This window comes from Salvelinus sp. IW2-2015, linkage group LG18 (assembly GCF_002910315.2).
Source record: "Salvelinus sp. IW2-2015 linkage group LG18, ASM291031v2, whole genome shotgun sequence".
NCBI classification, from domain to species: domain Eukaryota; kingdom Metazoa; phylum Chordata; class Actinopteri; order Salmoniformes; family Salmonidae; genus Salvelinus; species Salvelinus sp. IW2-2015.
The window spans coordinates 6,825,967-6,841,228 of record NC_036858.1 but is presented as its reverse complement, the minus strand read 5'-3'; the positions used below and the strand labels follow the sequence as shown (position 1 = coordinate 6,841,228).

General features: G+C 42.3%; 1 protein-coding gene across 1 annotated transcript in view; it reads left to right on the top strand.

Annotated features, from left to right (window-relative positions):
• The window catches only part of waplb (WAPL cohesin release factor b), a 54,875-nt gene extending 52,158 nt beyond the window's left edge, over nucleotides 1-2,717 (top strand). Inside the window, exons 19-20 of the mRNA XM_024007033.2 lie at nucleotides 1,845-1,940; nucleotides 2,620-2,717. Coding sequence (XP_023862801.1) covers nucleotides 1,845-1,940; nucleotides 2,620-2,685 — 162 coding nt within the window. The 3' untranslated portion in view covers nucleotides 2,686-2,717. The remainder of the gene's footprint in view (nucleotides 1-1,844; nucleotides 1,941-2,619) is intronic.
• Nucleotides 2,718-15,262: the final 12,545 nt, after the last annotated feature.

The window sequence follows — 15,262 nt, the reverse complement described above, 5'->3', positions numbered from 1 at the left end:
TGGCAGCATCATGCTGTGGGGATGTTTTTTAGTGGCAGGGACTGGGAGACTTGTCAGGATTGAGGGAAAGATGAACGGAGCAAAGTACAGATATCCTTGATGAAAATCTGCTTGAGACGGCTCAGGACCTCAGACTGAGGCGAAGGTTCACCTTCCAACAGGACAMCGACCCTGAGCACACAGCTAAGACAATGCAGGAGTGGCTTCAGAAYGAGTCTCAAGGTCCTAGAGTGTCCTGGACTTCAACCCGATTGAACATCTCTGGAGAGACCTGAAAATAGCTGTGCAGCGAYGCTCCCCATCCAACCTGACAGACCTTGAGAGGATTTGCAGAGAAGAATGGGACCAACTMCCCAAATACAGATGTGCCAAGCTTGTAGCGTCATACCCAGGAAGACTTGATGCTATAATCGCTGCCAAAGGTGCTTAAACAAAGTACTGAGTAAAGGGTCTGAATACTTGTGATATTTCTTTTTTTCCCTAATACATTAGCCAACATTTCTAAAAACCTGTTTTTGCTTTGTCATTATGGGGTATTGTGTAGATTGAGGATGGAAAACACCCATTTTAATCCATTTTAGAATAAGGCTGTAATGTCACGAAATGTGGAAAAGAAAAAGTCAAGGGGTCTGAACACTTTCTGAATGCACTGTACATTGCATTTTGGCCATTTATCCAGACGTAGGTAAGGCGAACGAATCCATTGTGTACAGCATCGCTAGTGCTGAGGTCACCCCATTATGCATGTTAAACTCGACTGTCGTTTTCTCATGTACCCAACGTTCACTTCAAATACCCACATCACCATTTAGACAAGTTGACTGGTCTGCGATGCCTCGTTCGAACGTCTKTAATAAACATCCGTCATCTGTGTCATTTTAAAGCCTCTCTCAGGGACCATCAATGGTTTCCTTCAAAATTGCCGTCTTAAAAGTTTCACGGCCGACTGTGGAAAAGGAAAATAAAAGCTGTGATAATGTTATTCCGGATTTAATGGCTATTTCTCTTTTGAAGATGTTATTAGCGATCCAATGATGCCTTGAGAGCTCAGTACATCTGCAGTAATGGACTCTCTCTCACTGAGTCTCCCATAGGGCAGTTAGGTTGTGATTGATGTGCCATGGACGTTATCCCTCTGATAAACCTGTACCAGTCCCAGGCTGTAGCTTTTATCTGGACAGGGCTCTGTGTTCTATCTCGTAAACAGACTTTAAACAAGACTTTTKTCTTAAAACAAAATGACTGTGGCCTGGCTGGTCTAGCGGTCCTAGGCGCAATGCCTGTAGAATACGTACTACTGCCATAATGGGTCCAAACCCGGCTCATTGTTCTTTCAGCGCTCTCTCCAACTTTTACTCGCTACCTCTGTTATCTGTAATAAAACAAAAACATATATCAAACAAAATAACTACTTGGGTTCACTAGAAGGACTGGACAAGTTCCAATGAATGAATTCCTCATTTTTAGCCTAAACTAACTGAATACTGCTTTTAATGGAGGAACCGCATCAGAGAGATGGATGGCTGAGTGGACCGGCCATTCTAGCACCTCTGACCACAGAACATCGGCTATCATTTTCTTTTCTCGACGATTCTACATGTATCACCACCGTTCGTTGGCACCCAGCATGTAATCCACTGCGCACRACCAACCTTGGTTATGGTGGCTACGGTTCTGGTGCGTCTTCCCTCGAAGAGATGATTTGGACATGGAGATTAGTTTATCACTAGAATTACTGTTCGCTGACATGCTATATCTGCCTGTTGTGATTGTATATCATCAGAGATTGGACATGAGTAGAACTAACAAAGGTTTCAATGCTGATTCATAGTCTTCTCTTTCAGATGAATGTGACTACTGTGAGGGAAAGCCTGCCCAAAGGAGATTTCTCAATAATGACAGAAATGCTCAAGAAATTCCTCAATTTCATGAATCTTACAGTAAGTTCTCTCACATAAAAAAAGTCAGTTTTTATCAACTTTTTTTACTCCCTTTTCTCCCCAATTTCGTGATATCCAATTTGTAGTTAGTCTTGTCACATTGCTGCAACTCCCCTACGCACTCGGGAGATGCGAAGATCGAGAGCCATGCGTCCTCCGAAACACGACCCTGCCAAGCCGCACTGCTTCTTGACACACTGCTTGCTTAACCCGGAAGCCAGCCGCACCAATGTGTCGGAGGAAACGCCATCCAGCTGGCGACCGAAGTCGACTTGCAGGTGCCCGGCCCGCCACAAGGAGTCRCTAGAGTGCGATGGGACAAGGAAATCTCGGCCAGCCAAACCCTCCCCTAACCCAGACGTAACGGGTTTGTAGTGATGCCTCAAGCACTGCGATGCAGTGCCTTAAACCACTGCGCCACTCGGGAGGCAAAATGTCTGTTTTTAAATGTCTTTATTGTGGCTTCTTCATTGTGTCATTGAGCTTGTACAGGCTCATGAGTAGTATCCCCCTCTGGTTCCTGTAGCCTTATGTCTAAATAGGCATGTTGTGTGGAGAGTGCTTCAGTGTGTGGTAACTGACCTCTGCTCTCTCCCTCACACTCTCTCCCACTCACTCACTCACCCTCCCTCCTCCCCTCTCTCTCTCCCCCTCTCTCTCTCTCCCCCCCTGTACATAGTGTGATGTGGGCACCGCAGGGCAGAAGTCCATCTCTCGGGTCATTGACTATCTAGAGCACTGTTAGAGAGGCCTGGCTCTGCAGAAAGGGCCCACGCTGATCACTTCCAGTAGACCAGGGTTATGCTGTTGCTCCTCACCATTCAGGAGTCTACCCTGTTCATCTCTCTCTCCCCCCCTGTACATAGTGTGATGTGGGCACCGCAGGGCAGAAGTCCATCTCTCGGGTCATTGACTATCTAGAGCACTGTTAGAGAGGCCTGGCTCTGCAGAAAGGGCCCACGCTGATCACACTGGGACTGACCGCTCGCCACACACAGAGACCAGGACAGTTGGGTGGACCCTACCCCAGAGACCACACACACAGCCTGCTAATAACGACCACCCATCATCATCATTGTCATCCCCACGTTCACTATACAAACTGTGATGGTCTCCCCTCACACACGTGASGCCTGAAGCACTGTTTCAGCATTCCACCTCTCCTATTATTATGACGTCTGCTTGGAATTACCTGAGAAGTAAATCCCCAAAAACTCCCGTTATATTCTTGACTTTGTTCTCAACGTTGGGTATTTCTGTTCCCTCATGAAAATATAATTTATGATTGACTCATTGATATTCATTCAATATGATTTTTTTTCTTGAATTGATTTCCCCACTTGTGCTATTCAGGTTGTACATTTATATAAAAACTCCTTGTATTCCAAATCAATATTTCCCCTCCTTATTACAGCTATCTGCCTGGACATGTTTTTGTGGAAGGGCCAGACTGTGACATMATTTCCTCCTTTTGTTTTGGGTTTTGTTTTCTGTCTGCTGTAAAAGATGGCTCTTTCCCTGCCTCCTTCCTCTGTTAACTTTCGATTGTCATCAAAGTGCCTGAATTCCCCCCCTCTGAATCCATAGAAAGTTGGGCAGTGACCCACAGAACTGGAATAGGAGCCAGAGCTCTCAGCCTTCTTTGAAATGCTGAAAGCCTCCAGAGCCCCATAGCCCCGCTGCACTGATGCCATTGTTTTGCTTTCACGACCGTTCCGCTTTTTTTGTGTTCTAAAAACCTCTTTGTGGTTGAGTGGACGGTGTCGAACCCACCAGGCACAGACGTCCGTTCAATATCTGTTACATTTGGTTGAGTTGTCAACTAATGTGAAATCAACAAGATTTCACTACGTCATTGGATTTAGGTTCAAAGTTGGGTGAACAATAGATGGAATGCCCTTCCGATTGATGAGTTTTTGCAAATCCAATCAGTTTTCCACGTTGATTCATCGTCATCACATACACTTTSTTGTTGTTGAAATGATGTGGCAACGACGTTTATTCAACCAATTTTTGTCCAGTTCGAATAGATTTCAGTTCTCTTTCAAAGTGCACAAAGAGGTGAGGGTGAGACAGAATTGTTAGTTTGGTCAGTCCCTCACCTCTCGGTCTGTCCAAGTCAATATTATCAGAGATTCTAGCTCTTCAARGACAGACCTGAAGTGGTCCCCATCTGTAGTGTTCACTAATGTACGAGAACTACATAATTTAGCTTATACTTACCCCCATCATTATTARTTATGGCCAACAGGAAAGTATGGATGTTTGTGCCTTTTAATTTGGACTGGAGAGCCTCTGTTAGTCAATGACCACAGTGCTTCACCTACCAATTTGAAGGCTGTAGAACACTTCACAAATTGTTGKTTTCTGATCTCGCCAGCAACACTTCTGTCTTTGAATAAATACAAACCAGTCCCCTTTTCTCTGCAATGCTTCAATTGCTTTATTGAGGWTTTCTCAATTAATTTAAACATAATAAATCAACGGGACTGGAAGCCTACCATATTTGTAGCATTTCAAACTAAGTACTAGAACTGATAAGATGACTATTCATGAACCGAGCCTCTAGTGGTTGCTGTACCCATACTCCRTCTAAGTTTCATAACCGCTGTTCTCAGTTTTGTTAATTTCAGGCTAGATTGGGACTGCTATCGGCTTAAGTACAGTGTCAGCTACTGTATTGGTCATATGCTGTTTCCCATAGATTTCTCCCATAAAACTAAAATAATTTTATCCCAGCTTGGATGTTGAGGTTGGGGGGCTAAGATTTTATTTTCTAAGGTTGCATTTATTCTCATTTGGTGTGTAATTTCCGTGTCGTTTTGTTTCTCATGGCTGTGCTGACACACACCCTCATCAGTACTTTCTAAGCTATTTCAACACTTCTAAAGTTTACAAGAGCTTTATTCACAAATCTGGAAATGAATGGAATAATGTAAATACATTTGTAAATATTGCCTATTGGAAATTAGAAATKGTAGACTACTTTTCTGAATCCAATCCTATTTTTATTTTATACAGCATTTCTCAGTTGTGTTATTTGAAAGTCAGATTAAAAAGGTATACAAAGCCAAATGCAGGAACATGATCTTTGTACTAATTTCAAGAATGTCTTTGGTTACCTGTATATAATTTTAACTAGAATAAAAATTGCTACTTTCAGTATACCGGTGTCTGATACTTCTTGTATTTTTGGACACTTCTGTACGTTTGGACATGCGAAAGAAGCCGAAGCTTTCAGATAAAGCTCATATTGATGCGTAAATATGTTTTTACTTCAGCCAGATAATCTACATAAGGTTTCAAACAAGAATCAACATGTTTTGTATGAAGAAAAAATATACATTAGTAAGCACAAACAAATACAATCAGTTATTTTGTGCCACTAGTTCTCTCCCACAGGTTCATAAACCCTCGCAGCTCKGTCTTCTGTTCTTCGAAAGGCGCGCGCATCACGTTTCCACTGTCTCTACATATAKTGTATGTACCTGGCCCAGGTAGTTTTACAGTTGCGTCTTCTTCTGTGGAGTTCATTGTTGGCCTTCCCGTTGGGGCCGTGTCCACATTCGCCGTGCTCTCAAGTTCAGTGGTGCTGAATTCCGCTACGCAGGGCCTGTCCTGCAACAAGTCGCTGAGCGTCGATATGTATATCTGCGCCATCTGAAGAGTCTCTGACTTGGACAGCTTCTTGTCGCTCTCCAGGTTAGGGATAACGCTCCTGAGMCGGTCGAAGGCAACATTGAGGCCGAGCATCCTCCTCCTCTCCCGGGCGTTGGCAGCCATGCGCCGCCGCCTTTGCGCTCTGTCGATGGTGCTCTGGTCCTGTTCGATGTATCCGAGCCCTGGCAATCTGAGTTCCCCAATAGCGCACGTGTCACATTCGCTCCTGCGCTCTGCTCTCTCCTCTATCCAACTGGTCTGCACWAGAGCTCCATGTGGCATGTCTATAGGATGCACTTGCACTTTCAAATCAGCAACAGTGTCTGCGTTTCTGGAGATGTATGGCGCAAATAGACTTTTGCGGCGTTGCATTGTCCTGACTAGGGTATAGATTMAACAGTGCAGACGTAACTGAACTTCTAGACCCGTGGCTTAAAAAAGTTTCTGGTGTGAGGGGAGAATTTATTGACAAACGCCAGAGCTTGTGAGGATGCTATGGGCGTGGCAAGGGTCGTGTGCGCGTAATGAATAGAGTTAGATCCCTTTGATAATGTCAGCAGGAAGTCTTWTTAACCAAGTTCATCAAAAGTGGATTAGGTCCATCTGAGTGATCGCTGTGCGCATGGGGCTTGGCTTGGCTCTGGGCAGAAGTGCGATCAGGCCACTTTTTTAGAGCTCATTGTCTAATAATTATTTTATTAATATTTATCCTATAGGCTAATGGCACAGCAGGCTAAAATCTTCTCTGCCCCCCCCCCCCCAAAACCCCGCCAAAAACAACGTTTTCATAATTGCAACCATGGGAAAATATAGATTTTATGAAATAATAGACCTTTGGGAGAAATCCTAGGCCTTCATTTACATAGTCACAAATGGATTTGTAGGCTGGATAATTGAATTCAAGGGTGTAGCCTTATGCTCACTAAAGAGAGAAAGGAAAACCTTGGGTCAAATAATTATAAATAMATGTATGTAAAAAGCTAAATGTACAGTAGGATAACTGACAGGCAGGCCACAAACGCAATGTGTATAATCTCATCCGATTTAGCGCTGTCCACTAACGCGATGTGGGCCCTATTTTCTCTGCRCACATTAGAACTTCGGTAACCCACGCTTTCCTTGCTCTGACAACTGCCTCTCCAAAAATCTGTAAATGAATAATACACACATATTGTAGAGTGGTCTCAGMGTTGGATAGTTGGCGAGCTCCAGCAACACGTGGTAGGAGGTCCTGACAGTTGTTGGCACACTCCTCATATTAAACTTAATGAAGCGTCTCATTGAACCGAGGAGGCAGGCCTGCGATCAAACCCCGCCGGACGAGTAGATTAGAGCCCCCCCCCCCCCATGACGAGGGTAAATTGGAGTGCATACATGCCTGTCAGAGCAAGACAAGAAGAAATGAGACCAAATTTCACTGACGGGATTAGCGGTGGAGGGTAAAAGGGGAAAACCTTTTTCTTTTCAGTGTTTGCCATCACCAACAAAAGACGCAAACCGGACGCACGAGCCAAGTGTTGGAGAGAGGCACACACTTGTCAGAAGTCATTAAATTCGGCTGCGCATCGAGTAAAGTAATGAAACAAGCGTATTCTAATGAAAAGGGGATTTAACTGGAAATTATAATCAAACTATTCGAGTTATTCCTAAAATGCGGATTTTAATAGGCCTAGACAAACAATTCACTTGATGAAATTAAGTAGGCCTATCTGATTTAAGACAGATCCAATCTGAAAAATAATTTTGTCATGTTTATTTGATTAATCATGGTAGATTGCTAATAAACCATTGCTTTTAGCGAAGAAGTAAAACATCACTATATCCGTTATTTTCACAAATTAGCCTAATCTTTAACCTAATTAGTATTTTACTGGGAGAAGAAAAAGAGGGCATTCATCTAGGCCTATTGGAAATATACTTAGTTCATAACAGCAGAGGWAACAGAACCCATGGTCATCATCAGTGATGTAAAAATACTTTGAAGTACTACTTAAGGAGTTTTTTTTKGTATCTGTACCTTACTATTTTTATTTCATGACAACTTACTTTTACTTTACTACATTCCTAAAGAAAATAATGTACTTTTTTCATACATTTCCCCTGACACCTTAAAGTACTCCTTACATTTTGAATGCTTAGAAAGACAGGAAAATTGTCAAATTCAAGCACATATAAAGATTACATCCCTGCCTCGGATCTGGCGGACTCACTAAACATAGATGCTTTGTTTGTAAATTATGTCTGAGTGTTGGAGTGTGCCCCTGGTTATCCATAAATTTAAAAAACAAGAAAATGGTGCCGTCTGGTTTGCTTAATATAAGGAATTTGAAATGATTTATACTTTAACTTTTKATACTTAAGTACATTTTATCAATTACATTTACATTTGATACTTAAGTATATTTAAAACCAAATACTTTAAAACTTTTACTCAAGTATTATTTTACTGAGTAACTCACTTTTACTTGAGAATTTTCTATTAACGTATCTATACTTTTACTCAAGTATGACAATTGGGTACTTCTTCCACCACTGGTCATTATATAGTATATTCATAAAATATTGGCTAGCCAGGCTATTGCTTGATAATTTTGTATAAAATAGTGTCAAAATATTGTAAACTACTTCCGTCTATAATCCGGCGCCGAGTTTATTTCTAACCTTGCACCTGTTTGAGGCTACCATGCTGGCTGCGATAGCAAACCCTCTCCATCATCTAGGGTCTTGTCTAGAAGGGACGTCGCTAATGTGAAAGTGACGTCACCTATAATTTTAGCAAACCTTAACCCTTGTCCTAACCTTAACCTAATTATTCTAACCTGCTACGTTAATTTTCTAACCTGCTGCGTAAATTATCCAAACATGCTAGGAAAAGTCACTTGTGACATTAGCAGCATCCCATCTAGTCAAAACCATCATCTAGGTACACAGATGTGCACCACCATAAAAGGCTCTGCATGGTCAATCCGATGTCTGCATTGGCCGTGCGGCATTTACGGTGACATGGCCTCTGCAGCGGTCAGGGGATTCATACKTCTTGCGCTTAGTCGTGCAGAGCTGTTGTGAAGGAAGTTGTCAAGGAAGTGAATTTGTGTTTATACAGGACCTCCCGCCCTCACCCAGTCATGTCAATGCAAGCTATATGGAGCCCTCCACATTGTACACAATTTGAGAGAAGCACAGTGATGCGGTACTGAGCTCATTTGGGCCTTCGTGTGGCTACACAATATTGCGTCACACTATCCATACCGCACCTCGACCACATTTTGGATCAAGCATAAATTGGCTCTTATCCATAAAGCTCCATCACCCTGGTAAATCTTGACATAAAGAAAAAACCTTGAATGAGTAGGTGTGTCCAAACTTTGTATTTTTATTTATTAAATCGACAACAATACAATAAAAACAAAAATGTACCTACCGTAAAAACGTTATCAGATTAGTCTACGGTCACTGAGGGAGGGATGGTGCATAGGCTATGTGGGTACCAAGAATGTCTAGCTATCATATAAAACGTTTACCGTTCCAATCCTTCTAATTTTATCCTAATCATGGACTGTGGACATTCTGTCTCATTTTCAAGTTACATGGAAATTCAATGAAYTAATTAACATGATTTTTCCACTTAGTGGATAACCACTTTAGGGTGCTATTTGAATTGCTTTACGGTCTCTCACTTCTGTCACTTGTAACTATTTGATTARCTTTTCCAGAAGAACATACAATTGCTGTGTGTTACATTGTAAGTGGTTCTCCTTTCTATTGAATTTGGAATTCGCCACTGTTAATCTGCTTCTGATAAAGACAATTCTCAGACCAATTCTTGCTAGTCAACGTCAACTCATTGCCTGATGCTTGTTTGCATATTTTATTTATCTTTATGGAGTCAGATAAACATGTAAATAGGCGAATTGTATAGTCTTATCATGGGTCACATGGGAGGTATAGGATAAATATTACCTCACTACAATGCCTACTCAATCCCTACTGAATTACTACTGCCCTTTGTGTGTGTGGTGCTGTGTCACTAGTGATCACTGCCGAAATGCTCCTGATCCTTTGTCATTTCCTACATAAACCCTTTGGAATTACTATTTGAAAACTGACACATTTATTACTGTTTGCCTATTCAAAATCCCGGTCACAGTTTATTTGGATAGTCCGGATTTTCATATTATCAACAAACTATCTGTTAATAAGCAACTGCTTGCTAAGGTTAGGATTAGAATAAGGGTTAGGGCAGCGTTTCCCAATCTCTGTCCTCGGGACCCCAAGGGTTGCACGTTTTGGTTTTTGCCCTAACACTACACAGTCGATTCAAATTGTCAAAGGTTGATGATTAGTTGATTATTTGAATCAGCTGTGTAGTGCTAGGGGCAAAAAAAATGGTTAGGGTTAAGAGTTAATGTTAGGGCTAGGAGATAGTTTGTTTAAATGTAATTTTTTTTGTGTGGTACTTTTTACCAATTTTTCTCCCCAATTGGTAGTTACAGTTTTGTCCCATCGCTGCCATCCCTGTACAGACTCAGTAGAAGCGAAGGTCGAGAGCCATGTGTCCTCCAAAACACAACCCTGCACTGCTACTTGACACACTGCTCGCTTAACGCGGAAGCCAGCCGCACCAATGTGTCAGCGGAAACATCATACAGCTGGTGATCGAAGTCAGCGTGCGTGTGCCCAGCTGCCACAAGGAGTCGCTAGAGCGCAGCGCCACTCGGGAGGCCCTCGTTTAAATGTTACTGATAGTCTTTAAAGGTTCTACAGATGGACTATCCAAATAAAGTGTTACCAAAATCACTATTAACATCTTGTTCCACTACTGCGTCACTACTGGACTAGTGAATATGTTATTTCCTCAAGTTTCTAACTGTAGTTAAATAATCAAAAAAATAATAAGCTAATACAAAAGTAATTGCATTTTTTAAAATGTGTTATTAATGGCATATTAAATGACATATTTGCACTTTATTGTTAATCCCTTTGAGGCCTTGTCTTCATTCAGTTTTGACGTATCTTCAGCAGTGGCGGTCGGTGCTGTTTAAGAGGAGGGAGGAGGATATATTTTTTCTTTATGAGTATGGCCTCATTTCTATTACAGCATATTGAATGAGTGTCATTCATATTCCATTCACCCAGCTCAATGCAACATTGGTAGGTGTAGGCTACTACATGATACAAAAATGTCCCTTTACCCATCATGAGGTTGCTACAACCTAGTCTATGAATGCAAGTTTACAACAAAGGTGTACAGGTTGAGAGAGAAATTGTAATCAAGATGACAGACAGTGACACATTCAATACAGCCTTGCACACCATTGCCTGCATCTAGCTGATCTAGGGTTTAATCATTAGTCCAACAGTTGGAAACGAGAGTTTCTATTGGACATATTCAGATATGGTTAATCCCGTTTCGTTCTGTTTGCTTCCGTTTAAGAAACATTTTTCAACAGAATCGGCAGAATGAATACACCTCTGATCACACGCAAACACACTTTCATAGCAGCCACATACAAACAGCATGATCACTTTGGTCATTGTATAATTCCTTCTCACATCTACACACTCTCCTCCGCTCACCATTTCCCTTCTCTTGTGGACAATACATCAGCTGTCTGTGACCAGGTGAAAAAACCTTTCCAAGCCAAACCTTCATATCATAACTGCTAACCACTACACACAACCTACACCGTTGTCACCATATTAGCTAACGTCATAGTCAACACACAGTAGCTAATAGAACTAACGTGTTAGTAAACCTGCTACAATCATGCAGTACATTGTACAGTCAGCAAGCAGTTTAGCAGTCACACCGGCGGGCCGCGGTGGCAGTAAATTAATCAAACCAAAAGCTTACCTTGACTTGGAAGAGTTCCAATGTTAGGTAGCCATAGCCAGCTAGCTAACATAGCATCCCTCTCTGTTTGAGCCATGTGTTTCAGTAACATCGCTTTTTTAATGTTTCACAATTTTCACCCCCTAAATTCAGTGAGGAGGATGGTCCTCTCCTTCCTCCTCTGAGGAGCCTCCACAGATCTTCAGATCCTCTTTTTTTGTTGCAGCCACCTTTCCCCACCACGTAACCTTTTAGAAAATAAAGACAAGCACAAGAGAAAACCAATTAAAAGCCATTATCAATCTTCTACTAACAGAGGTGACATAAGACAACACAGAAAAACATTTGATAAACAATGTTGATCTTTCCAACAATGGCCTCCAGTTTTCAGTCTTCTTAAGTCGAGGGACTCCTTGACAACAGGTCAAAAGAGGTAAGTAGAATGGGTAAGTATACCAATATGAACATCCTACATTTGCATACAAGCACATATACTTTTTAGCTACATGACAAACAGAAGCTTATAGTTACATTTCAATGGGGATGTAAACAGCTAAGCATCAAAGTAGTTCTAAAACAAAAGGAAAGTTAAACAGATAATGCCACATAAGGGCTATGACAAAGGATGTAAGATGTTACATTAGGGATTGTCAAAAATAGAAGCTAGCTAACAAACCAACTACTTCCTGTTTTTATTCTTCTTCGGTTGCATAAAGACGGTGTAGTTTGGCGTAGTGTTCAGCAAACAGGAAAACCTTGTGTTTCGGCGCGACATTATCCCACTGATGTCTGGGAATGTTCTAAGAACGTTGCGTGATGGCCCAAGGGAACGTTCTCTGGGGGACCTTTGTGTAGTTCCCTGTACTTCCCAGGATGTCACTGAGGACCGTGTCAGGACTTTCACTTCTAACTAGTCCTCAGGACGTTCTCTGGGGACCTTTGTGTAGTCCCTGTAAGTTATCAGGACATCACTGAGGACCATGTCAGGACCTTTTTAGGATGTTCTCAGGACTTTTTATAGGTCCGGTTTGTCCCGTGGATGTACATGGCACGTTGTGTCATGGTCCCCTGAACATTGTTAGGATATTGTGTCATGGTCCCTTTTTGTCTTGTTCCCGTTGTTCTGGGGATGTCCCGAGGGCGTTTTTGGACGTATGTCCCTGAACTTTCTTGGGACATTGTGTTTGGTCCCCTTGATGTTTTTGTCGCACAAACCATTATAAGTATGAAATGGTATGTTAGCTAAACAAAATATTACTTTTGCCATGATCACTTTGTACTGACTTTTCAATATCCCCCACCTAGGGGTTTGAACTCACGTCCTTGGGATTTGGTAATATCTGAGATTTCTGCTGTGCCACAAAGTCTGTCAATACAGAAGTCCCCTGCACGTCATGACCTATAATACATTCCTGCACTTAGCGAAGAGTGCCATCTGCCCTGCTATTTTAATTATAAATTAATCTGACTATTCTCCATTGATTTCATTTACTTATTTCAGCGTTTGGATTTTCAGTATAGTTTGTTATGTTGTTGGATGTTATTCGATTTTAATCTAACTCCTAAATCACTATGATAAATAAGTATTTTCTTCAGGGTATTTTTTAACAGATCTGAGATTTACATTGAAGTGCAACGGTAGGAATAGGCCACAGTGAAATAAGTAATTGATACGTAGCAGGAAGATCAGACAACAAAGAAGTTGTGAGTTCAATCCCAGGTGAGGACATTATAAAATACAGTTTATGTATGAATGAACATACACAATGTAATCATGTATGTCAAATATGTAATTGAAAACACTATGTTATAAGCATTGTGTGTGGGTTTCCCTAGCATTGCCAAAAGACTAAGAGCTGTGACTGGATCAGTGGTTTACCAGTAAGGTCAATCTAATGTGCAATCTTCCTTTTTTACTGTCCTTATCACTCCATCCCTCCATCCAGTATATTTGAACATACAGTTTTTGACTCTGTTTTGGCAAAGACCATCCATTGAACTAACTAAATCAAAGTTAAATCCCGCTAAATTGTGTGCAGATGCCAGGACTTACACTTTGAAACGGCTTCTAAGAAACAGTTTGGCTGGCCTTGGCCAAGTCCTCAGCGCTGGGAAATGAGATGTGTTTTTATCCATCTTCACCGCAGTGAATGAAGCCCAATCAGACTGGTACAGATGGGAGGCGATCCAAGAAAAAGCATTTTGTATGGAAGCCTTTTATTACATCTAACAGTTCCCTCTCTCTGAATGTTGGCAATATCTCTTTCTATCATTACCGTGTTCAATATAGCAGGCCAGAAGGGTTTGGGTGACTAGAATATATATATACCAGTGGTATTCAACTCTGACCCTACGAGGTCCAGAGCCTGCTGGTTTTCTGTTCTATCTGATAATTAATTGCACCCACCTGGTGTCCCAGGTCTAAATCAGTCCCTGGTTARAGGGGAACGATAAAAAAAASCAGTGGAACTAGCTTTGATGTCCAGAGTTTAATTTTAGGGCATTAGGCTAAGCAGAGGACACACATGCACAGTATTCCCTCCTGTGGAGGCTGGTGAGGAGAGGACAGCTCATAATGATGTCTGGAGTAGAGTCAATGGACGTGTGGTTTATATGTGGTTGATACCATTTCAGTGACTCCAGTCCAGCGATTACTATGAGCCGTCCTTCCCTCAGCGGTCTCCACTGATTCCCTCCTGTTGCTATCTGTGAGCTTGATGTGTGAAACACACCTCTAACAATGATCAACTACTGAGCTATCAGTGTGCCAAAGAAATAGGGATTGAATGGGATGACTYCCATGAATATTATAAAAGATGGATTAGCCACAAATGGCACCCTATTCCCTATATAGTTCACTGCTTTTAACCAGTTCCAATGGCCCTGGTCAAAAGTAGTGCACTAAATAGGGAATGGAGTGCCATTTGGGATGCAAACCAATGGCTTGGATACAGGGTTTTAATTCAGAATGCTGGAGATTTTTCTCAGTATTGTTGTTAAAATTCCAAGAGCTGGTAGGCCTACATGAAAACATTTTGATTTATGCACGTTTCGAAGGGCATAATTATTTTAACAGTAGAGGTGAGGATGAGAATAATCTGAAGGTAGAAAAACATCTCTGTTCTCTCAGAACATTTAACACCATAGTACCCACCAAACTCGTCATCAAGCTCGAGACCCTGGGTCTCGACTCTGCTCTGTGCAACTGGGTACTGGACTTCCCGACGGGCCGCCCCCCAGGTGGTGAGGGTAGGTAACAACATCTCCACCCCGCTGATCCTCAACACTGGGGCCCCACAAGGGTGCGTTCTGAGCCCTCTCCTGTACTCCCTGTTCACCCACGACTGCGTGGCCATGCACGCCTCCAACTCAATCATCAAGTTGGCGGACGACACTACAGTGGTAGGCTTGATTACCAACACATTTACATTTAAGTCATTTAGCAGACGCTCTTATCCAGAGCGACTTACAGATTACCAACAACGACGAGACGGCCTACAGGGAGGAGGTGAGGGCCCTCGGAGTGTGGTGTCAGGAAAATAACCTCACACTCAACGTCAACAAAGCAAAGGAGATGATTGTGGACTTCAGGAAACAGCAGAGGGAGCACCCCCCTATCCACATCGACGGGACAGTAGTGGAGAAGGTAGTAAGTTTTAAGTTCGAGAGCATCCTGTCGGGCTGTATCACCGCCTGGTACGGCGACTGCTCAGCCCACAACCTTAAGGCTCTCCAGAGGGTAGTGAGGTCTGCACAACGCATCACTGGGGGCAAACTACCTGCCCTCCAGGACACCTACACCACCCGATGTCACAGGAAGGCCATTAAG